The sequence below is a fragment of the Mercurialis annua genome, linkage group LG1-X (assembly GCF_937616625.2).
Source record: "Mercurialis annua linkage group LG1-X, ddMerAnnu1.2, whole genome shotgun sequence".
NCBI classification, from domain to species: Eukaryota; Viridiplantae; Streptophyta; class Magnoliopsida; order Malpighiales; family Euphorbiaceae; genus Mercurialis; species Mercurialis annua.
Genome location: NC_065570.1, coordinates 40,744,320 through 40,769,734, shown reverse-complemented (window position 1 = coordinate 40,769,734; position 25,415 = coordinate 40,744,320). Strand labels below are relative to the sequence as shown.

At 35.5% G+C, this 25,415-nt stretch overlaps 1 protein-coding gene across 1 annotated transcript; it reads left to right on the top strand.

Moving 5' to 3' along the window:
• Window positions 1-23,711: 23,711 nt before the first annotated feature.
• Window positions 23,712-25,160, top strand: LOC126669356 (zinc finger BED domain-containing protein RICESLEEPER 2-like). Its single transcript, XM_056104440.1, has 2 exons — window positions 23,712-25,010; window positions 25,089-25,160. The coding sequence occupies exons 1-2, from the start codon at window positions 23,712-23,714 to the stop codon at window positions 25,158-25,160; spliced, it is 1,371 nt and encodes a 456-aa protein (XP_055960415.1).
• Window positions 25,161-25,415: the final 255 nt, after the last annotated feature.

Below are 25,415 nucleotides of genomic sequence, written 5' to 3'. Positions count from 1 at the left end.
CAAAAGAATATCAGCTCTCACGCAAAGGGTAAGTACGAAACATCGGTAACTGAATCCATCAGATTCGCCTTGACCGAATATCCAAGGAGGAATCATCCGAATTCCCAGGATAAGCCAGAATTCCCGAACACTCGGAGAAAGCGCGTCGCCTGAGGGATTCGCCCAAAAACCAGATCTACGGGATATCTTGCCTATTTGGACACAAACTCCTACTTAGGAAGATAAGCTTATTCATAAGACTTCCACTCGAATAAAGAATCTCTTTCCTATTCAATCTCGAACCCTACTGTGAGCGGAGCGGGGTTCGGGGGCCGCTCGCCCAAGCCTTATGGCTGACTTCTCGATCTAGAAATGGTTTGAAAAATGGAATCACCACCTAGTTCAACTACGAAATGCCTTTTAACCGACTAGATAATCTTACTCGCCTCCAGTAAGATTATCGTGCATCGGACCAAATACTAGGGTTCGTGGACCTCCCCGAAACTCTTGTGCTTGACTTATCTGTTACCGGCTTTATTTACTGGACATACACTACCAGAAAACAGGTGTTTAGCGATGAATTTTTCCGTCGCTAAACATTTGAAATCCGTCCATCGGTATTTTTTGGGTCGCTAATTATAATAGCGAGTCCAAACAGCAGTTGTCGCCAAATTACCGACGAATTGTTCCATCGGTAATTTGGCGACATTCGGTCGGCAAATTGGTTGGGCCAGCCGACCAATTGCTGACCACTTAATGACGGACTAGTCCGTCGGTAAATTAGCGACGGACTTGTCCGTCGTTAAAGCCGTCGTAAATACTTGCAATTGGTGACGGAAAATTCCTTCGCCAATTGCAAGATATTGTCGTTTCCTAGGCCTTTAGTAACGGAAAAATTCGTCGCTAAAGTGATAAAAGTGGTCGCTAATTTGTCTGATTTTTTGCGATATTTTTTATACGGCGTATTTTCATATTTTTTTCAGTTATTCATTAGACCTGTTAAATAGACCATTCACACACACAAGAAACAGTAAATATATATTATCATGTAAATGTATCATAAAAGCCAAATATAAGCTGGTGGTGTCATCAGCAGGTGGGGGAGGTGGGAACTGCGGGCGTAAATCAGGTGGGAGTGCTTTCATCAGCCACACAAGCTAAGTACGGATCCGCTCGTCGACACCCGCCTCTACAGTACAGATTCGCTGCTCGACCCGCTGCTCCAAACCCGCCTCCACAGTGATCATCCGCTGCGCGACCCGCTCGTCAATCTCTCTCGCAATACGCTGCTCGATCTCCTCACTGATAACCGCCGGTTGCTGAAGTGTCTGGGATGATCTGCGATGCAATCGGCTGCTCTGGCCGACGTAGGATGCGGAAGCCGAACCAATATCGTAAACTCGCTGCTTCTTGATTGCCTTCAGAGACAAAAACAACTCGTGCTCGTCGATCGACTCAGGAGTCGACGTACTCCCCTCCCCAGCTGCCTGAGACTGGGTCGTTGCATCAAGCTCTTTCTGGAAACGGTCCTGAGAAAAAAAAGGCAAATTCATAGTTTAGTTAAACTCTGTAAAAATTGTTGACGCACCGGGAGGCGCGGGTCCGGATCATATATTTCAATTCAAAATCGAAATTCCAACAATCCGGATCCTAAAGTTGATCATATCAACAACAAATGGACCGTCATATCATTTAGTAATTAAAGCACGCATCTAGGAATCATAAGAAGAATACCTATGTCGATTCTCCAACGATTCTTGTAGTCCCGAAAGTACGGTGACCTTAAGCTCGTCCACACGACTATGCGTCCGATTGAATCCTCGCCTTGAAGTAATCTGCAAGAGTTCCTCTTGTCGAGCAGCCCTAAGCTCAAACTCTCGCCGCGATCACTACCTTGCTCGGATGTATGAAAAACGTCGCCAAGTTTTTCCCGTGATTGATGACTTCTTGAACTCCTTCAAGTGGTTTCTCTCTCTACAACTTTGTAATGAGATGTGTGTTGTGTGGTGTGTGAAATGAGCAAGGACATGCTCTATTTATAGGCTAGAGCATGTCTTAAGAATGCAACACCTTGCATGTTAGGTGTCACACACCAAGTAAAGGTGTTGCCACCACATGACACCTTTCATGTGGTGACATCACATAGGTGACATCATATAGGTGATGCCATCATATGACATCACATATATGACATAAGATTATCTCATTACATCATCACCATGACATCATCATTCCATTAGCTTATGATTAATGATTTAAGTATCATTAATTACACTAATTAATTACTTAAGCCTTATAATCATAAAACTTGGTTAAAATATAATTAGGTTCATACTAATTTATAACTCTTATAAATTAGTCCCTAATTAACTTGGATATAGTACAATTAGGTTCCTACTAATTTATAACTCTTACAAATTAGTCCCTAATTTGTACTTGTTTTTCATCTTAGATTAATTTCCGAGATATGCTAGTATCCATATGAAATTGATCTTTAGTAAACTCAATCGGTTGCACACTCTATTGTGTGTGACTAACTAGGTTCACATCTATATAGCAACGAGAGACATAAGAAACGCCTTTCTTATATTAAATAATTAAATCCTATTTAATTATTAATTCTCGTAGATCGAGAGTGACGTCTAGCAACATATCACGACCTCCAGGTTACACCGTAATGCATCCGCGTCCAAATTTTAAAAGGTATCCGATTGACCCGAAACTTTTACCACATATACTATAAAACATTTTGCGGACCTTGGCGAAATAATTTCCCCTTTCGAAACTTAACTGATTAAATTACTACTTTAGTCCATGAACTCTAGTTTGAGACTTTTTTTGACATTTTTCCTTTTAATTTAAATTCCAACTTTAGAATTGGAATATGATATTAAATTTCGCATAATTACTTTCCCAAGACCGACCTACTAAAGACTTATTTACTTTCATTTCTTGAAAATTATTTCCGATATCGCCACCCTGGCGAATCAGAACTGGACACATGGTCCAATTAAATACTTAAATATTTTGGGGTATTACATTCTTCCCCCTTATAAAAATTCGTCCTCGAATTTTCACATTCTTTTCTTACTTTAATACCCCTTACATCTAGAATTTTTATTTATTGTATGGATACCGTATTCATCTTATGACACTGGTCAGCACATGGAATCGTCATTCCAATTTGTCTACTTCTTGCACTTTGATGTCAGTTATCACTGACAACCTTACTTTTGATCTCTTCTCTTTATTTTATAACACAATCTTTGCGTTTGCCCTTTATCTGACATTCAATACTATGAACTCTTAGTTTAATACTGATATCTAACGATAGTTCACTCTAGCGATACTTTATCACTAAGGACGATAATCCTCGACAGTCGATATCTCCTTTTTATGACGACATTAGTCGTATTCATCTGTACTAACGATTCTTTGTTCTTGATTCTTTACTTTTGTTCAATACATCTAATCTTATCATCATTCCTTGTTGAGTAATGTGAATACTCAATTAGCTCATGCTTCTTTACTTACGTAGTTTCTTTTATATTGTTGTTCCTGTCATCACATTGTTATTCATCGTAGTGCTAGGAACTTATTCCCTTATCCGTTATCCTCTTTTGTATTACTGTTACTTCTCTTATCGTCGCTTATCTTGGTTATCCATGAGGTGAATCCTCATGATGTATCCGTATATCTTTGTTTATTTTCCTTGTAAAGCTTATTTACTCTTATTCTTGTGTCAATATATCTCGTATGTTTATTGACCTACTTCCCTTTTTTTGTACCATGACGCACTATTCTTAAAATTCCTTATCCCTTCTTACTTTACTTCGATCTATTTCATCAATCTGGTTTTTAACCAGATAGGATTTTCATATTGGTCGCTGACTTCTTATAAGACAGCGCGTGACCAATACTCAGGTAAGCTTTCTTTGCTTATAATTCTTAATTGGGGATCTTAATCTTCTTCCAATTATATATTTACATCAGAATGTCTTCTGATGACATCATTGCTCCCTCCATGCTTGATCTTTTTATTCATCATCCTTTCTCATTTCATCTATACTTTTCTTTTCTCTGTCGTCTTCTTAACATTGTTCATCTATCGATCTTCAAAGATGCTTTTAGCATTTATCAACATAATCTAATTCTTTCTTATCTATATCTTCCTTCTAATTCTCAATCTTAGTTTGGCTCATAGTTTCCAAATCATTTCTCTTTACTATCATGTAGCGTTAAGCTTATTTCTCATTACTACCCATGATCTTACTATTCCACTTATTATTCATACTTTTGTCCATATCGTAGATGTACTCCTTCGTAATTTTTCTCTGACTTTTTGTCCTTAGTTAACCAATTGGATTAATAGTCTAAATGCTATGATCCTATGATAACTTGTTGCGTTCCTTGTTCACGCTTTTATCGTGTTTCTTGATTATCTTCTATTGCATCCTTTGCCTTCCTCCTCATCGTATCTCATATATCGCTTATTACTTGGTTTTAATATCCACAACATCGATCATTAATAGAGAGTCGTGGCCTTTTTCCTCTAAATTTCCCGATGTAGTACGTTTTCAATTGTAACTTATCGTCTTATCGTATTTGTACTGTCATCATGGCCGTCTGTAAAGCCGATCTTATACTGGTATCATCTCTTTCGTATCTCGTATTTCTGATATTTCTTTTTTCGACACTCTAAACGTCGATCACCAATTAAATAATGGGTTGCAGTTTCTTTTGCCTGAATTATCGCGTCGTGCGCTCTCGATTACTTACATATTGTACTATTATACTTTTACTGGCATCTTAACTGTCAGTGGGTCCGATCCTATTTCTCTGTCATCTTTACCCTTCTTTGTTTCTATGTGTTCATGACTATATAAAATTTGATTCATTTGCTCCTCTCGTCATCTTTCTACGTGACTTTCTCTTTTCCTTTTCCTCGATCACTCTTATCGAGTTCCTTGCGTCTTACGCATGTTATCCGTACTTTTCTTAACTCTGATTAATTTAACTGATTTCTTATTATCCATAATCTACTTTTACATCCTTATACTTTATCATACACATCATGTACCTTTGGAATTCCCTCGACCATAGGCGGAAAGTCAGTGGAATACAGTCCCACTAGTAGCGTTCCTTGTGATAAGGAGCGCATTTGCCTCCTAACCTGATTCAGAGCCACTTGTGCCTGACCGTTGGCTATCTCTATCCTCCCTCAGATTGCGATATTTCCGTACACTAAATCAAAAATGCTTACTCCGGTACTCCTCGACATCGGACTCGTTTGATAACTCTTCTTCCCCGAAGTCCTCTTCCTGAGGATCTTCTTCTGGGAATATATCAAACAAGTTTGATCGTGTTTAACACATCTTAATCCTTTAAGGATCATAATCAATCTTCTATATCGATCACATTATACACGCTGCTCTTTATTTGATCAAAAAAATTCGGCATTTTGTTATTCTCTGGAAGCAGTTCTTATATTAAACGGCAGGTGTCATCAATCAAAGATATAGACTACTGATGTCGACACTTAATATCCAACATTTCCATAGATGCGGACAAGGGCAAGTGTCTGCTATTTCCGGGCCATATTTCTTTTTCTGCAGCGCTCATCATATCAAAAAACTTTCGAGCTTCTTCATTCGGGGCCTCTTCCTCAAAACTTCAGGACCAACATCATCAATAACCATTCTCTGTCCGGAGTTTAAATCTCCCCCTCCCTCATTATAGTAATCATATTTATTAGTCGGCTGTTGAACAACAGGAGGGAAATTCACCTCACCATGGTGAATCCAGACAAATTCTACATCTCGAAAATTCGTATTTCTACATTTTGTCCTAGAGCATGGGCATTTTATCTCTTCTCCACTCATACACTCGGGATGTTGTACATCAAAATTCACAAACTATTCAAGCTTACGGAAAAAATATGGCGGTAGGAAGCCTCTATCATGTCTCGTATACATCCAACTGCAGTTTGGATTCATTTCTGGAGGACGTACAATTAGGTGGTTCATATAAGCTCAACGTAGCAAAGTCAATGTAATTGACTGCTAAAAGGGTAGGGTTTTATCCCATTCGCAAAACTGGCGCCCTATGATTCTTTGATGTAAATAAACAAAATTAAAACTTGAGAATGAATGGTTAAAACTTCCTTTTGGAAAACCAAGTGATTAAAACTTTTGCATGTATGAAAAGACTTCAAATTATTGAATAAAATCTTCCAAGGATCAATAACAACTCCAAACTAACAAAGGTTAGCTAAGGATCAAGAAATTTAGGTTTGAGTTGAGAGAATTCTGGTTTAAGTTTGAGAAATTCGAGTGAAAATGAATTTGAAAACGATTTTTCTGTTTACATACTGCACACAGTCAACGAGCGCCCAAAACTCTCAACGATCTTTGAAAATTTTAAAAGCTCAACAATTGTTCAATCAACCTAACGATCATTGAACAGGCAAAAACAGCAAAACGACAAACTAACGCTTATGCAATGCACCCGATCCAAAACTAAAACTCAAACCACAAATACAAAGCCGTATATCACATAACAAAGCCAACCATAGGATATTAAACTTTGTAGGTCACCAACCTTTTCTCAAATTACAAAAAGGTCACAAAACAAATTTTTCTTGCAAAATAATAACTAAAATATACCTTTTACTACAAAAGGGTTTCACGCAAAAACGCAACATTTTTGCTTACGTGGAAAGCCAAAATGTAATAACCCCAAAATTTTGAAATAAGAAAACAATCTCACAAGTTCTAAAATTTCGTAATTTAGATCAAGTAGGTCGGAAAATGGACAACGACATGAGAATTATTAAAGATATGTCGAGAAATAATAATAACTCAAAATGAGAATTATTATTATAAATAATAAATAAGGACTAATCGGAAAAGGATTTCTAAAAGTTAAGTACGACAGTTAATTAGAAATTTGAGTTTAAGTGAGATTAACCATTTTGAGCTAAGGAAAGCATTTAGCCACTTTGAGCCAAAATGGACTTTTGTCCAAAACTCATCAAAAAGAGCATTTCTCTTTATTTTCTTAAGCAAAGGAAAATGACTCTCTTTTCTCTCCTTTAACTTATGAAAACCGTACCCTCTCCCATGGACACAAGATCATGATTTTTCCACCAAAACTCATGATCTTGGATGCAAATGACTCCTAAAGCTAAGGTAAGGTAAGTAATTTGTGAAGTCCATGGTTGATTGTTGATGATTTGATGAAAGAAATTCTAGGGTTCTTAGTCATGATTTGGGGTTTTGTGAATTTATTATGTAGTGTGCTATTAAGCTTGGAATGAAGGTTTTGATGGTTCTTCTTGCATGCTTAGTGCATCGGCCATGGAACGTCCTTGAGGTAAGGAAATATTCTGAAATTGGTCAAGTGTTTGATGTTATAATTAAGTGAGATATGACTTATGCATTTGGAAACAACTCATGAGGATAAGGTGTTTGATGAATAAACTAAGAAAACTATAGAAATGTGTTGTGTTGATTGCAAATTTGAAATGCAAATGGTAAAGGGCATTCGACCCTAAGCTTTGTTGAGGAAGATGAAGTTTAAGTGTTGAATTTATGCTTGATTCATGATTGATAGGGCTGAATTAGAGTTCATTAGAGTTAAGTTTGATTGAATGAAAGTTTAACATAGTTGCTGGAAAAGTTACGCTACAAAACAGGAATATTGCGAGGGCAATATCTCGAGCTATACAGCTCCGAATTAAGTTCCGTTTGTTCATACGGAAACCTAAAGGTGTTATTTGCAAACATTTTTAGGTTTCTGCCAATTCAGCCTCTAAGTGGTCCAAACGAAGCAGAACATTAGGTTATGCGTAACAGTTCTGCGATTGTGGATAGCCCAAGTTGTTAACTTACGGGTTAGGTTCCGACACCTTTGGGTGCTAGAATTAGTCCGAGACCTAAACGAAAGTTGAAGATGATATTCTGAACTTTAAGCATGTGGGTTTCGTTTGTAGGTCGGACTATTATACAGTTAGCAAACGTAGTTGATTACGGGTTCGATAGTACGACAAATTACTTATTAGTTATCTCTCGAGCAATATCTATATGATTTGTCCTAGGTTCGACAAGGCAACCTATGAAGGAACAAGGAGCTCGGGGAGCTTATGCTATAAATCAAAGATTATGGATAAGAAAGCTGTGAGTTTATAAATATTTACATTTGACATATTAAATGTGCATTACTTTTAAATGCAAACTATTTATGTAAACTGCATAATCATTACTCAATGTCAAAATGTTTATGTAAAATGTATACATCATTGGTTTAAAACCAATATAAATCCGATGAAACAAGCTTTCCTATTGAGCGGCAATAGGAACTATGTGATCACTAGTTAAGCTTAACGAGTTTGAAGTACTTCATCTGTGCAAGAGTTTGACGTTGTGTGGTATGAACTGAGTTTGATATTGTGCGGTGTGATCTAGCATGAGATAACCCGTTGAATTACCTCGAGACTCATGGCTAGAATACTTCTCGATTGAATTATCTCGAGTTTTTTTGTTTTGTGTTTGTGTTTTGTGGGATATAAGGAAATGTGCTATATGGTCAGAAAACTCGGTTGAATTATCCTAAGACTGAACCATAAGTATTATGATAAGGGTAATAAATATTTGTGCAAGATCAAGTTGGAATCATCAGGATTCAACTTAACGATTAAGGTTTCATCTGGAGACTTGTATTTGGATTCATGTGTAAAACTGTTTGTGCATTGTTTTGTTTTGTATATTGATTTGTAAATTATGAACTCACTCAGTGTCGACTGATTCCCAAAGTATTTCATTTCAGGTGAAATTATCTGAAGTGACAGACTTCCATTCTTGTTCCATAAGTCTTTAAGTACATTAAAAAGGAGTCAATAAGTAGTGCTGCAAGTAGTCAAGTCCTAGTATAGATGGCATGGATAGTCTATCAAAAGGTTTTGAGGATATTGCGTAAAATCTGACATATGGTATATGTACTTTCATAGTTTATGAAAACTATGTTTTAACCGTTTGATTTTTTTACCAATTACCTTTGAACGGAATTGGTTATGATTATGATTTGTATAAGTTGAAACAGGGCATTGCTGGATATGAGATATCGCTTTATAAGACCCTGATTTCCAAAAAGTTTATTTTGTATCAGTTTTGAAAAGATGTTAGTATACGTCAAACCTTGAGCGGTTTTATGAAAATGGTTTTGTGATTGATTATGAATTGTTTTGCGAAAAATTTATACGTATTTTTAAAGGCTTGCTACAGGTTTCAGAACTACCATTCCCATTTCCTAGCGCCGGCCACGGCCCGAGATTTTGGATAGTGACACAAAATTACAAAAAAGAATATAGTTTAGTGACCTTTTAGTAATAAAAGGTATAACCCAATGAGTTTTTTGTAATTCGCAAAAAGTTTAGTTTTCTTTTCGTAACAACAGAGACATTTTTATAACAAAAGGTATTATACAATGTCCATTTTGTAAGAAAAAAATTGTTTGTGACCTTTTTGTAATTTGAGAAAAGTTTAGTGATCTACAAGTTTAATATCCGATAACCATAACATGCCACATGCCCAATAATTAACATGTAATCCAACGGAAACAAACCAGAAACTATCCGAAACCTCGACAAAATTTGCCTAAAACACACTGGATATTACAAATGAGTACTCAACAATCAATTTTGCCTGACTTAATAAAATAGATGGTGATTTCAAACTCTACACTTGAGGTCTTGGAGGTTGAGGAATCGACACCTTCACTAGATATCTCATTCCACTTTTCATAAATCATTTATCGTGAGACACACCTTGACAGTACTTAACAATCAATTCAGCCTGACTCAGTAATGATGATCTTACATGCCCTCCCAGCATTTTGACTTACCCAATAACCTAAGTCGGTCTATTTATTACTGGATCTGATCTATCAAGTTGCATGGATATCATCCATGCCATTTAGCGTCTTGAGTCCCTCATTACCAAACTGGTATGGATGAGAATCGAATGGATTTGATTCATCAAGTTGGATAAAAGATCGTCATGCCTCCGTGCATCTTGACTCGCATGACAATTGTTGGCTAAAGGTTACCCCTAATTTTGATGATACATAAACTTCGATAAAGTAATCTTAATGTGTGCTGTTCAGTAAATCACAGGCATAATGAAGCTAATATTGAACGAGTAAGCTAATTCAAGTAAGCAGACAGAAAATGGATTCAGGAAGTCCCAAGATTGGACTTCAGCTTGTAGGATCTGATGTAAAGGTTTGTGGGCTTAATTGAATTCCAAATATCAAAGCTCAAACCAAAATGCATTCTTCTAGATGTTTTATCTGCACAAAATTTGTTTTAAAATGATGACTCATCAAGTCACATGTGCACACAACAAGATCTCACAATTTTGCAAAGAAAAACATTCTCTGATTTTCTAACTGTTTTTGCTCATTGTGCATTTCTCTCTCTGCTTCTGGAAGGTTTCCTTTGTTTTCCTCTAGCATAACAATATTTCAAAAAGAATCTTTGGCGAAATATCTAGAGGGAATTTTAGAGAATTCTTTTCTCTATAAATAATACATCATCTTCTTCATTTCAAGTAAGAGATTTCAAAGCAAAAATCTTCTTCATAGCAGCAAACTTTTTTCATGCATTTATAGGTCATTTTCAAATGGTTATTATTGAGCTTAAATATTTGGTGTTTCATTAAACTCACTTTACCTATTAGCTTAATATGTATTTTTGGAGTTTATCTTTTGCACCTGAAAAGAACTTCTGTTTTCAAGGTTTTGTAAACGCCTAGGTGATAAGTTTACTGGCTGTAAGTTTCTGGTTCTTGGTAAAACCAGGGTTGGGAAATCATACTAGAACGTGTAGTTTTTAGTGCTGTGTTTCAAGGCTTTTGTTTCTTGCCCGGAAAAGAAACTGGTTAGTGAAAATCCCAGGTGGAGATACCTTGGGTAGTGGATGTATGCAGTTACAGAACCACTATAAAAACTCAGTGTTATTTACGTTATGCTTGTTATATTGATTTCCAGTTTAGCTTATAAAATTCTCAAATCAGCCTTTTTATTTTTCATAAGCTAATTTTCATTTATTAAGGAAAAGTTTTTAAGTTCTCAATCCCCCACCCCCTCTTGAGAAGCTATCTGGACCAACACTTGGTATCAGAGCAGGCTCTGCTTGCTTCTTGCTATTTTAGCATTCTCATAGTTGATTTATGGCTACTCATGGTGGATCTTATCTCAGTGCTTCTGGACTACCAGAAGAAAACTCCATTATTAGAACTCCTTTGTTCAATAGGTCTAACTATGACTACTAGAAAAACAGAATGAAAAGCTTCATTCAGTCTCAGGATATTGAATGCTGGAAGAGTATTATAAATGGGGTTATTCCTCCAACCAGGTTCAATGCTGATGGAATAGAGGTTAGAAAAGATGAAACTGAGTTCAATGAAGCTGATTGGAGAGTGGTACAGACTAATGCTAAAGCAATCACTATGATTCACTGTGCTCTGGATGTTAGTGAATATAATCGTGTCAGAAACTGTGTCACTGCTAAGCAAGTCTGGGAAAAGCTTCAAGTTACCTATGAAGGAACTAATCAAGTAAGGGAAACCAAGATTAATCTGCTTCTGCGAGATTATGAGCTATTTCAGATGAGATCTGATGAAGGCATATCAGAGCTTAGCTCCAGATTCTCTAACATTATCAATGGACTCAAAAGTTTGGGAGAAAACTTCACAGATGAACAGCTCGTGAAAAAGACTCTGAGATCCCTATCAGAGAAATGGGAAAGCAAAACTACTACTATCGTTGAAGCTAAAAAAACTAAAGAACTACAGTTTTGATGAACTCGTGGGTTCTCTCATGACATATGAAATGGTGAAATATAAAGGAAAGGAGATAGCACAGGAAAGAAGAAAGAAATCAGATTTGGCTCTAAAAGTTGATTGTGAGAGTGATGATCAAATCAGCTTAGATGAAGAAATAGCCTTGATGACTAAGAGGTTCACTAAGATGTATCGAAAGGGAGATAAACGATACAGAAACAATATGAAGAAGTTCATCAAAGGAAAAGTTGATCTTGGAAGGCTCAGATGTGTTGTTCTTTGGCTGTAATTGACCAGGACATTTCAAGACTGATTGTCCAAAATTAAAAAGAACAACAAAATCTGATAAACCCAAGAAAGGATTAGCAGCATGGAGTGATTTTGATGACTCAAATACTGGACATGAGGATAAACCAGAGGAAAAAGCAAATCTATGTCTAATGGAAATTGAGACTGGAGATAACAGTGGTCAAGCTAATATTAATGGCTATGAAGCTGATTCATCGGACAATGAGGTAGAAAGTCTGAAACACTAACTTATGATGAATTACTTCACAACTGTAATGATATTTTTATTGCTTATAAAATTATCTCAAAGAAATCTGTACAACTAAAAGCAAAAACCAAAAATGTCATTTCTGACACTAAAATGTAAATCTCTCAGGCTGATGAGATTGGAAAGGAAAAAAAATGCAAAAGGATTTTGAACTAATGAATGAAAAGCTTCAAAGAGCTGAAATTGGAGTTTCATTCCTGAAAAAGGAATTAGAAACATCAAACAACCTTAGAATCAATCTTTTGCAACAGAATGATGATATGCGAAAGAAGATTGATCTTGTCATTAAAGATCTCACAAAATTCACTAAGGGAAATGAAAATCTAAACATGCTTTTTGGAAATCAGCGCCCATATAGTGATATTTGTGGTATTGGTTTTGAAGGATTTTTCTAAACCTAAGAAACTAGAAGCATTTTTTAAATATGATTTCACTAAATTCAAAACCATAACCAAAAGAGCTTTCACCCCTTTTATGTCACATGCTACCTGTTTTTACTGAAATATCAAAGGACATGTTTTAAAATTCTGTAAGGCTAAAATGGAACCTCTCAAACTAAACTCATCTGGGTTTGTCAAAGGAACAAAAACTGAAAGTGCTACTGACCCAAAATGACCCAAATCATTTTGGGTACCTAAACATGTTTAGTTATAACAGGTTTGTCTAAAGAGCAAGGATGATAAAAAATGGCATATGGATAGTGCTTGCTCAAGGCATATGACAGGTGACAAATCCATGTTCACTAGTATCAAGCTAAAGGATCGAGGAACAGTTAGTTTTGGAGATGATAGTAAAGCTAAAATCATTGGCATTGGGGCTATTAAAAAAATCCATCTATTGAAGGTGTCTCTTTAGTTGATGGATTAAAGTACAATCTCCCAAGTGTAAGTAAGTTTTGTGATAAGCAGAACAAAGTTATCTTTCAGCCAACTCACTATGAGGTACAAGATTTTCATGATAATAAAACTCTCTTTATTGGTAAAAGATTTGAAAATGTGTTATCTTGTTGTTTTGATATTATGCCTCTATGATATTTGTCTTGCATCTCTTGAGGATGAAAGTTGGCTGTGGCATAAAAGACTAGGTCATGCTAGCATGCATCTCATATCTAAACTGTCTGAAAAGGATTTAGTGTGTGGTCTGCCTAAGCTAAATTTTGAGAAAATGATGTATGGCATGCTTATATGAAAGGAAAACATGATAGGTCTTCTTTTAAATCATATGGTCTTATTGCTACTTCGAAATGTCTAGAGCTCCTTCATCTTTATTTATTTGGTCCAATAACCCCTTCTAGCTTAGGAGGAAAATCCTATGCTCTAGTTGTTATTGATGATTACTCCAAGTACACATGGACAATATTCCTTGCTCACAAAGATGAAGTATTTGAAAAATTTGAAATTCTGTGCAAGAATCAAAAAGGACTCAAAATCATTTCCATTAGAAGTGATCATGGAAGAGAATTTGAGAACAAGTCTTTTGAAGACTTCTGCAACTCTCAAGGGATTTCTAATACCTTTTCAGCCCCTAGAACTCCTCAACAAAATGGAGTTGTGTGAAAGAAAGAATAGATCCCTGCAAGAAATGGCTAGAACAATGCTCAGTGAAGCTAATCTGCCAAAATACTTCTGCGCAGAAGTTGTCAGTACTGCAAGCTATATTCAAAACAGAGCTCTGGTGAGGTCCACTCTAAAAAAGACTCCATATGATCTTTGGAGAGAAAGGAAACCAAATGTAAGTTATTTCAAAATCTTTGGTTGCAAATGCTATGTTCACAATAACAACAAAACACACTTAGCAAAATTTGATGCTAAATCAGATGAAGCTGTTTTCATGGGTTATTCTGAACATAGTAAGGCATATAGAGTTTTTACTAAATGGTCTCTCCTTATAGAAGAATCTGTGCATGTTGTTATTAAAGAATTTAACAATGCTCTATCTAGTAGAGATATGTCTGGAGATGATCCTTCTACAGCTAGTAACTCTATGCCAAAAGAAGGAAAACAGCGACATGAGTCAAATGATCAAACATCATCTCTGGAATCAAATGAGCTTGACAGAGTGGAAGATCAGCTTCAAGAACCACCTGTTCAAGCTGATCAGTATACAAAAAGTATTCATGGAAGTAATATCTTACCAAGAGAATGGAGATATCATAAGTATCATTCTCATGAGAATCTTCTTACCATGCCATCAAACAAAATGATGACTAGAAGTGAACTCAAAAAGATAATGGCAAGCATCACACATATTGCCTTTGTATCAAAGATTGAACGTAAGGGTGTTGATGAGGCTCTAACAGATGAAAACTGGTTGATTGCCATGCAAGAGGAATTAAATCAATTTGAAAGAAATGAAGTATGGAATTTGGTTCTAAGGCCGAAGAACAAAACAATCATTTGAACAAAGTGGGTATTCAGAAACAAGCTAGATGACCAAGGAAATGTTGTGATAAACAAAGCAAGGCTTGTGGCTAAAGGTTACAATCAGGCTAATGGAATTTACTATGATGAAACCTTTGCTCCTATGGACTATGATGAAACCTTTGCTCTTGTGGCAAGACTTGAATCTATAAGAATGCTTTGTGCCTATGCAAGCTACATAAACTTCAAATTACAACAAATGGAAGTAAAGAGTGCTTTTCTGAATTGTTTTCTGAATGAAGAAGTATTTGTGGAACAACCTCAAGGATTTGAAGACTTTGAACATCCTAATCATGTGTTCAAGCTAAAAAAAGCCTCTATATGGGCTAAAGCAAGCTTCAAGAGCTTGGTATGATAGATTGAGCAATTTCATGCTAAAAAATGGGTTCACTAGAGGAAGAGTGGACAAAACTCTGTTTATTAAGAAACAACTCAGAGATATTCTTATTGTACAAATCTATGTTGATGACATTGTTTTTGGTTCTACCAAAAATAGCTTGTGCAAGGAATTTTCTGATATGATGCAAAATGATTTTGAAATGAGCATGATGGGTGAACTAAACTTCTTTTTGGGTTTTCAAATCAAGCAATGCAAAGATCGAATCTTCATTACTCAGTCAAAGTATGTAAAAGAATTGATCAAAAAGTTTAGAATGACTGAAGCTAAACACACAAAAATCCCAATGAGTGCAACTTTCAAAGTTGAGAAAGATGAGAAAGGTAAATCTATTGATTGCAAGCTATATAGAGGTATGATTGGATCATTACCCTATCTTACAGCTAGTCGTCCTGATATTCATTTCAGTGTATGTGTTTGTGCTAGATTTCAAGATGATCCTAAAGAATCTCATATTATTGCTGTCATAAGAATTCTTAGATATCTTCTTGGTACTCAAGAATTAGGTCTTTGATATCCAAGAGACATCTCATCTTATCTTGTTGGATATAGTGATGCTGATTTTGCAGGTAGTAGGACTGATAGGAAAAGTATTTCAGGAGCATGCCAATTATTGGGTCATGCCTTAATATCTTGGTTCAGCAAAAAAGCAAACCTCAGTAGCTCTCTCAACTGCTGAGGCATAATATATTGCTGCAGGAAGTTATGTTGCTCAAATTATTTGGATGAAGCAGGAATTAGAAGATTACAATCTAAGGTACACTAAGATTCCTATTATCTGTGACAACACTAGTGCTATTAATTTGACCAAAAATCCTATCATGCATTCCAGAACCAGGCATATAGAAATCAAGGATCATTTTATAAGAGATCATGTTCAAGCTAATGATATTGAGCTATTTTTTATTCCTACTGAAAAACAGCTTGCAGACATTTTTACAAAACCCTTAAATGAAGAAACTTTTTGCAGGATCAGGAGAGAATTCGGTCTCATGCTTTTAGAAGATGCACCATAACTCTTTCGTTTGATTTTTCTTTTAAATTGCTTTCCCCTGATTTTTTATGCTAAGTTATTTTTTCTTCATGATTTTATCTTCTCTTAAGTAGTTTATTTTTCTCTTAGATTTGGATATTTGTATCTTGCATCTGGAATATTTTGTGTAAATGCTTCTTGTTAAATATTTGTTCTTATCTTAAAAGAAGCAAAATTTGAATTCTTAAATTTCAGTTTTTTTTATCTTGCCAAGATTATGTTGTCAGCTGTGTTAAATCTGAAAATAATATTCAAATTCAAATGTTAAGCATTTAAGATTAAGTAATTAATGATTTTACATATTTCTTATCTATATTTTTCACTTTAACCTCAACGGTTTACTTAGCCTCTTCACATATCTCTACCACGTGTATGAATCTTACCCTTCTTGTGACCATCCTTGTTACACATATCTTTCCACTAAAAGATCAGCATCTTTTGAAATTCAAAAGGAACGACATTTTGTTCCTTCTTTATAAATTAGACTAAGCTATTTTTATGTTTAGTAAAACCCTAAGAACCTTTCATTCTCTGCTATTTTGTCTCTCTCTCCTCGAACATCTTTCTCTCTTCTCTTCAATGGTGGTTAAAGGCAAAAAGAGGGGTCTCACTACTGAATAAGATGGGTCTACATGAAAGACCCTCACAGGAAAGAAAGCTAAGGTGGAGAAAAGCCCTGTGATTTCAAAAGGGAAAGCAGAAAAAGTTGAGGGAGAAATTCCAAATGCTGTTATAAGACCGAAGTTCATCGATTGGGGTTATTTTGGGAAAAAGGAGCAACTTTTCAGAGAATGGTTTGAGGCTCAAGGTTGGATGATTTTTCTGAAGATTAAAGAAGTCATGTATGTATTTCTTGTCAAGCAATTTTTCAAGACCTTGGTAGTAAAGGATAATGAGAGTTTTTAGGTTAGTTTTCAAGAAAAAACTCACGTGATAACTCTAGATTTGCTGTCTGATCCATTTGGAATACCAAATAGAGGTTCTAAAATAGCAAATAGGTCTCAAATTAAGAAGATCACATATTTCAATAAAGAAACGTTCAAGAAGGAGATTTGTGAAGGAAAGAGAGTTGGATTGCTGGATATTTCTTCAGCCTCACTCAACACTCACTATCGCGTATTACACAAATTTCTCACGACTTTTATTGCTCCTTAGTCAGGCTCTCTTGATTATGTTAGCAGTGTAAAATAATGTGTGATGTGGCATATAATTAAGAAGAGGAAGTTTAACTTATGCTATTTAATTCTAAGTTTTCTGTCTGGGATAACAAAATCTAAAGGTTTACCATTTGTTATGTTGTTAGTTGTGGTATTTGAACAATTGGGGTTGGATGTGTCTAAGGAATTAGCTTCTGCACTAATGGAAACATACAAGATTGGACAGGGTTTTATCTCCAAAACCAAAAAGTTCAAAGATGCTAAGGAGTTTGAAGCTACTCAGCTTGTTGATGATGATGAGTTAGCTGAGTCAGAAGAAGAAAGTATAGAAGAAGAGTCAAAAGAAGGAGTCCATAGAATAAACTGATAAGGATAAAAAATCAGAGGCAGAAGAGACCTCTGACTCTGAATCAACTTCTGTTGAGGAAGAGTTCAAGTCTGCAAAAGGAAAAGAATTAGCTTCTGAATGTGAAAAATCAAAGGATTCTAATGATCCTATCAAGATTGATGCAGAGAAACTTGTTAAGGAAATGGAGCTGAGGAAGACGCAAGGAGTATTAATCAAGACATAAAAGGTTGAGAAGATTACCAAGAAAAGTGTAGGAAGGAAGCCTCTAGCCAAAAGAAGAATCTTTACCAAAGGAGGAACTCCAAAAGTTACTGCAAACAAGCCTAAGGATCCCACTCCTCCAAATGATATTTCTGGGTATGATGATAAAGTGGTAGAAGATCATATGGTAGATGATAAAGTGGTAGATTAGGTTTCTCACAAGGAGGTATCTGATGGAGATAATAAAGTTGTTGAAATGAGGAGTTCAAGGATCTCTCATAAAAAAAAAGATGTCTTCTAGGGATCAAGCTAATCAGATATCCCAGATTCTGGTAGATATACTCTGTATAGTTGCTGATGGAGAAGCTATTAAAGGTTAAAACCGATCCCACTCAAGCTGATATTCGTGCCTTGGTAGACACTAAGTTTGAGCTTTTGGATAAGCTGCTAAGGATGAGCATTGAGTCATGGCTCACAGGACTAAAGAGGGGAATCACAGATCTGTTTATTCCAGTCACAACCATTGCTGCCCCATCATTATTGAAGGTAAATAATAAAGAGGAGAAAGAGCCACTATCAAAGAAAGAGAAAGGTTCTGGAGCTGATCCTGAACCTACAGAGCCTTTGATACTTAGTTGATCAAACTCTCCCAAAACTGATCAGTCCAACACACCCATTTCTATTTCTAAAAGGACCACCCGATCAAGCATTAAAACTCACCTGGAGAAATAGGTTCTAAGGCTTCAACTCGTGAGGAATAAGTGCTTTTTCTAGTTTTCAAAGCATTAGGATATTTATGTTGCTTGTGGTTTAGCTGCTTTTCATTTAATGGTTTCTTTGTTTTCTGTTTTTAAATGCTAATTGAACTTGTCTTGCTTACTCTCCCATTGCTCTTTTTGGATGTTTGACAAAAAGGGGGACTAATATTGCTGTTTTTTTGTCACTTATTATGAATGCCATTTGCTGCAGAATTCTCTACGCTATCTTTTTATTATGGCTTTTTTGCTTACTAATTGATTATAGTTCAAACTGATTTACTTTCCTTATCTTCAAGATAAACTAATCTTAGTTTTTTGTAAACTCTTATGAAAAAAATATAAAAAATGCTTGAAAATTAGTTTGGCACAAATTCAGTGGGAGCTAATTTGAGTTAAAAATCAAATATTTTCATTTGTTGGCATTCTGCACTTCATGCATTCTTCATTAAACTTTGATAAAGTAATCTTAATGTGTACTGTTCAGTAAGTCACATGCATAATGAAGCTAACGAGTAAGCTAATTCAAGTCAGTAGACGGAAACAAATTCAGGAAGTCTCAAGATGGGCCTTCAGCTTGTAGGTCATGATGTAAAGGTTTGTGGGATTAATTGAATTCCAAATATCAAAGCTCAAACCAAAATGCATTCTTCTAGATGTTTTCTCTACACAAAATTTGTTTTGAAATGATGATTCATAAAGTCACATGTGCACACAAGATCTCACCATTTTGCAAAGAAAAACATTCTCTGATTTTCTAACTGTTTTTGCTCATTGTGCATTTCTCTTTCTGCTTCTGGAAGGTTTCCTTTGTTGTCCTCTAGCATAACAATATTTCAAAAAGAATCTTTGGCAAAATATCTAGAGGAAATTTTAGAGAATTCTTTTCTCTATAAATAATACATCATCTTCTTCATTTCAAGTAAGAGATTTCAGAGTAAAAATATTATTCATAGCAGCAAACTTTTTTCATGCATTTATAGGTCATTTTTCAAATGGTTATTACTCAGCTTAAATATTTGGTATTTCATTAAACTCACTTTACCTATTAGTTTGATATGTATTTTTGGAGTTTATCTTTTGCACCTGAAAAGAACTTCTGTTTTCAAGGTTTTGTAAACGCCTAGGTGATAAGTTTACTGGTTGTAAGTTTCTGGTTCTTGGTAAAACCAGGGTTGGGAAATCATACTAGAACGTGTAGTTTTTAGTGCTGTATTTCAAGGCTTTTGTTTTTTGCCCGGAAGAGAAACTGGTTAGTGGAAACCCTAGGTGGAGAAACCTTGGGTAGTGGATGTATGCAGTTGCAAAACCACTATAAAAACTCAGTTTTATTTAATTTATGCTTGTTATATTGATTTCCAGTTTAACTTATAAAATTCTCAAATCAGCCTTTTAATTTTTCATAAGCTGATTTTCATTTATTAAGGAAATTAAGTTCTCAATCCCCCCCCCCCACGCCCTCTCGAGAAGCCATTTGGACCGAGACTATATCGGTGCAAAAATAATCTGACACTCGAATCAGAAGTATGTCACACAGATATGTCCAGTACCATACTAATTCGGGGATTTGGGAGTACGGGCGGGATTAGTGTCAAACTAATAGTATTAATTCGGAGGTTAAGAAGGTCAAGCAGAATTAATGTCAAAACTACTCAAATGTTAAGGTTTAATCCAGAAATTAAGATAAAAAAGGTTAAACTTTGATTATTTCTTTTTATGAATTGAGTTGTTTTTATTAATGAAAATAACTCAGCTATTTATAGAGAAAAAACCCCTAAAAATATAAAACCCTATTATAATTGGACTAAAACTCCTTAATAATAATAAATAACAATAAAATGATAAATTAATAATGGTTTTTGGGCTCAAAAACCGAGTCAGCCCATTTGATCTCCTTTTGAACTAGTGTAAGCATTAGGTTATTATGTTTATTATTAAGTAAGGATAGTGCAGTCTCTTTCCCCTTTAGTTTTACCCGTATATTTTTTTTTGTCGGAAGATATAAAATCCTTCATTAATGGAAAATGACTTATAAAAGTCTCGAGTCTAGCCACATCAATTGTGCTAGCGGATTGTTACATAAAATAATCTAATGGCTTTTGAGCTACTACCCAAAAAACTCACATTAAATCTAATAATAGATCTAGCCAAATATAAGCATAAAAAACAAATCTAATAAATTATAACCAAAAAATAATAGATCTAAAGTCTAAAAACTAAAATTAGTTGCAAGAAATTAAATTTGTAGATTTAATCTTCCACCTCTCCAAAATATATGGGATGTCGAAGAAGACGGACAAGCCGAAGATGCGACGGAGGTACGACAAATGTATGCTAGAAAGAAGCCGGAGTACGCCGGAATGCCGCTGGAAAAGCCGAATCCGCTAGAGACACTTGTACAACTCCTCATTCAAAGAATATAAACCAGCATAAGGTAGATAAACCCATTAAAAGGAGATGAAACTTAAAAAAAAAAACAAGGAACTAGTGATATATGGAAGGCCATTTATTTAATTCAATGAGAGCAAATATGGAAAATTTTGAGAATTAGGGAGGTGATTTTGAAAAAACAATGGCCATAACCACCTCCCTTAATGATGCGGCGAAAATGAGGAATAGAAATTAGGGCTTTAGGGTTTTCTTACGTCTACCCATATATATATATATATATATATATATATATATATAGCACATCTTGTATTGTATTAGGTAGGGCCGAACAAAAACCAAACCTGACCAAAAAACCGGACCGAACCGAAGTTCAAAGTGTGGGGCGGTTATTCGGTTGAAATGGTTTGGTTTTAAATATTAAAAAGTATGGAGTTTGGAGTTTGGTTTGGATTTGATGGTTTGGGAACCGAATCGACTAAAAAACCGATGTAACCGAAGTTACAAAACGGTGTTGTTTTGGTAGGCACGTGTGGAGGCTCTAAACCTAGGTGCATCCGACGCCGTTTTGTAAGGCTTTATAAACCCCTTAACTTTTTTTTAACCTAATTTCCTAACCCTAAACACTCGTCTCTCTTCCAGAATTTTCTTCACTCCTCTCTCTGACCCTCTCTCTCATTAAAAACCTCTACCCTCTCTCTAAAACTGCAACTGTTCTTCGCTCAAACCCTAATTTATCTACTCTTTCTTTCTGATTCACTATAGATTATACTATAACTAAGCCCTAAATAATTTTTCTTACTCAGTTTAGCGCTCTGAATATGAATCGATAGAGATCCAACCTGCCGTTTGATGTTAATCATGCGATTAATCGCTCAACTTCTTTTGTAATTCGTGAGTTTGGTTCTTTTACTCTATTTTCCATCTTTTATGAGTTCTGTGGTTGTATTATTTTTGTTTGCTGTTGGTTTTTTTGCCTTGCATGTGTTCTCTGTGTTTGAAAATGGAGGCTTATGGAAGAGGTGGAAGCCTGATTTGATTTCTGAAAAGGTAAGAATAAAGGGTTCTTCGATCTATTTATTGTTTATGTGTTCTGATTTCTATCCTTTCGTTTCGTATTCTTATTTTTCCTTCTATGTTTTATGGTTTTTTGTTTATCGTTTTCATGATTTACATTCGCAAATGGAGGCTTGGTGGAAGCCCTAAACTGGATCTCTATCATTCCAGATGAATATTGTGTCCTTCATTTCTGTGTTCTGATTCTTTGTTTCCTTATTTACTTTATGTGTTTGATGGTTTGTTGGTTCTGCTTTTCATGCTTGGTGTGTTGGACTGGAAGCCCTAAACAAGATCTTTAAGATTCATAATCATTTAAACAAGGTAATTATGGATCTCTAAAATTCATGTGTTTTATTGATGGTCTTTGTGACTGAGTCTGTGATTTTGTGAGTTTGTGACTCTGTTTGTGATTTTGTGAGTTTGTGACTCTGTTTGTATGTTTTTTTTGTCCTGTATCATTTGGTTGGAGAAGATTCACAGTCTCTGTGAATTATTGGTGGAAGCTCAAAGGACCCTTTTGTTGATCTATTCATTTATTTTGATCTGAGAATCACTAATCTGCTTTCAATTTTTGAAGTTTGTTGCATCCTTTCCCTTGGTAAGTTCCTTTTCCTTGTGTTTGTAATATGGGTTTAGTTTATTAGTTGACTGAGTAGCATTTGATTCTGTTTTGTTGTGTCTTACACTTTGCAGATGTCTGACTCTGGAAAACTTGGTGCTGCTGCTATTGGTGCTGATAATCCACTCTTTGGCCTGCTTGATCCATTGCCCTTCCCTAGTGTGCAGCAACATGTTGTTGTTGATGATGATGAGGGCTCACCTCAGCCCAGTCTGCAGCAGGAGAAGGATGCAGCTGTGACTGGCAATAAGCCAGTGGATAAGAAAGCAGATAATGGTAAGATCAAAGGTATGGGAGCATTATGAGCGTATTGTTGATGAATCAACTGGAAAATTGCTTATGGCTAAGTGTTTATACTGTGTTAGAGTATATCATTCTGACACTAAACTTAATGGCACTTCAACATTTAGAGCACATAATGTTGCATGTCTTAAAAATCCACATAGTAAAGAAACTAGGCAAGCTTTGCTTACTTTGCAACCTGTGATTAAATGTAAGGAGGGGGATGAGGGAAAGGGGCAGTTGGGAACATGGAAATTTTCACAAGCAGATGTTAGGAATGCACTTGCTTATATGATTATAATTGATGAACTTCCATTTAGATTTGTAGAAGGAAAGGGTTTTAGAAAATTGATGAATGTGGCTTGCCCTAGAATTAACATCCCCTCTAGATGGACTGTTAACAGAGATTATTACCAAATGTATCTAGATGAGAGGTTAAAGCTAATTTTTTTTTTTAAAATCAAAGCCAAGGGTATGCATAACCACTGATACTTGGACCAGTATTCAAAGAGTCAATTATATGTGTGTAACCTGTCATTGGATTGATAATGAGTGGAAGCTACATAAGAGAATTTTTTCCCTTGTTCCTGTTTGTGGTCACAAAGGTGATTATATTATCAAAACTTTATAAAATTGTTTGCTTGCTTGGAGTTTAAATAATATTTTCACTGTGACTATGGATAATGCTGGAAATAACAATACTGCAATTGCTGCATTTAAGAAAAAAATTATTTCATGGGGCACTAATATTTCTAAGTGTCAGTATTTGCATATGAGGTGTATTGCTCATGTAATTAATTTGGTAGTTTATGATGGATTGAAAGAAATGAATTCATCTGTAAAAAAGATTAGGTACTGCATAAGATATATAAGAAACAATCGATCTAGGCTTAAACAATTTAAAGATCTTGCTTTAGAGGCCAAACTTGGAACCAAAAAATCTCTTTGTCTTGATGTTGCTACCAGATGGAATTCCACCTATCTTATATTGGATACTGCTTGTTTATTCAAGTCTGTGTTTAATTCTTATGAGGAAGTAAATGATAATTTTAGGAATGACATGGTGGATAACATTCCTAACATTCTTGATTGGCAAACTGCAAAGAAGTTTGCCACTTACTTATCTTATTTTTACATCACTACTCTGCGGATATCTGGATGCTTATATGTTACCTCTAACATGCATTATTTGGAGATTTGTGATCTGTCTATTATGTTGGATGAAATGATGGCTAGTGAGGATGGTAAGAAAATGAGAGAAAAGTTTAACAAGTACTGGGGTGATCCTTTAAGAATGAACAAATTGATTTTCTACTCTCATATTTTTGATCCTACTTCTAAACTCAATGATCTTTTGTTTTCTATATGCAATCTATTTGGTAAGGAGCATGGTTCTGTGTTGTTTGATAGTGTTAAGTTTGAGCTGAATATGTTGTTTGATGAGTACCAAAGTGCATATTTGAGTGGGTTATCTGGAAGTGGAAGTGGAAGTTTTCAGTTCAGCTCCAGTCAACCTGAGGGGCTTGTTTCTAATCATGTGTCAATCCTATCTGTGCCTCCTGCTGCTAAGAGGCATACATCATTGATGAAAGCCAAATTTGCTGAGCACAATAAAGAGCAAGCAGAAACTGGGCCAATGAAATCTGAGCTGGAAACATATTTGAGTGAGGCATGTGTTGAGAATGATGATGCTTTTGATATATTAAAATGGTGGAAGCTCAATTGTTCAAGATTTCCAATCCTTTCAAGGATGGCTCGTGATATCCTTGCAGTCCCAATTTCTACAGTTGCTTCTGAATCTGCCTTCAGTACCTCATGCAGAGTGCTTGATTGTTTTAGGAGTTCTTTAACTCCAAAAATTGTGGAAGCTTTGGAGTGCACTCAGGATTGGCTCAGAGCAGAAACCAGCCCTCTTGTGGTTGAGGAATGTCTTGATGAGCTAGAACCTTTTGAGCAAGGTTATGCCCTCTACTCTGTTCTTTAATTTTTAATATTTTCAGTTGTTTAGTTTGTGTTTGTGTGGTTGCTAATCTGTATTTATTTTTTGATCCAGACTTGCCAAATTGAGGGAGTCTCTTGGACTCTTCATGAATTCCATTTTGGTTTTGATGGTGGAAGCAAATGACCATTTGTACCTGTGCTGTTTTGTCCCTTTTGAAGTATCTTTGTCCCTTTTTGTAATACCCCAAAATGTTTAATTATCCAATTGGACCACATGTCCAGTTTAGATTAGGCAGAGTGGCGAAATCGGAAAGATTTCTGATAAAGTCAAGAAAAATAAGTTTTAAGTAGGTCGGTTTTGAGAAATTAATTATAAGAAAATTAAGGTTATATTCCAATTCTAAAGTTAGAATTGGAATTAAAAGGAAAAATGTCAAGA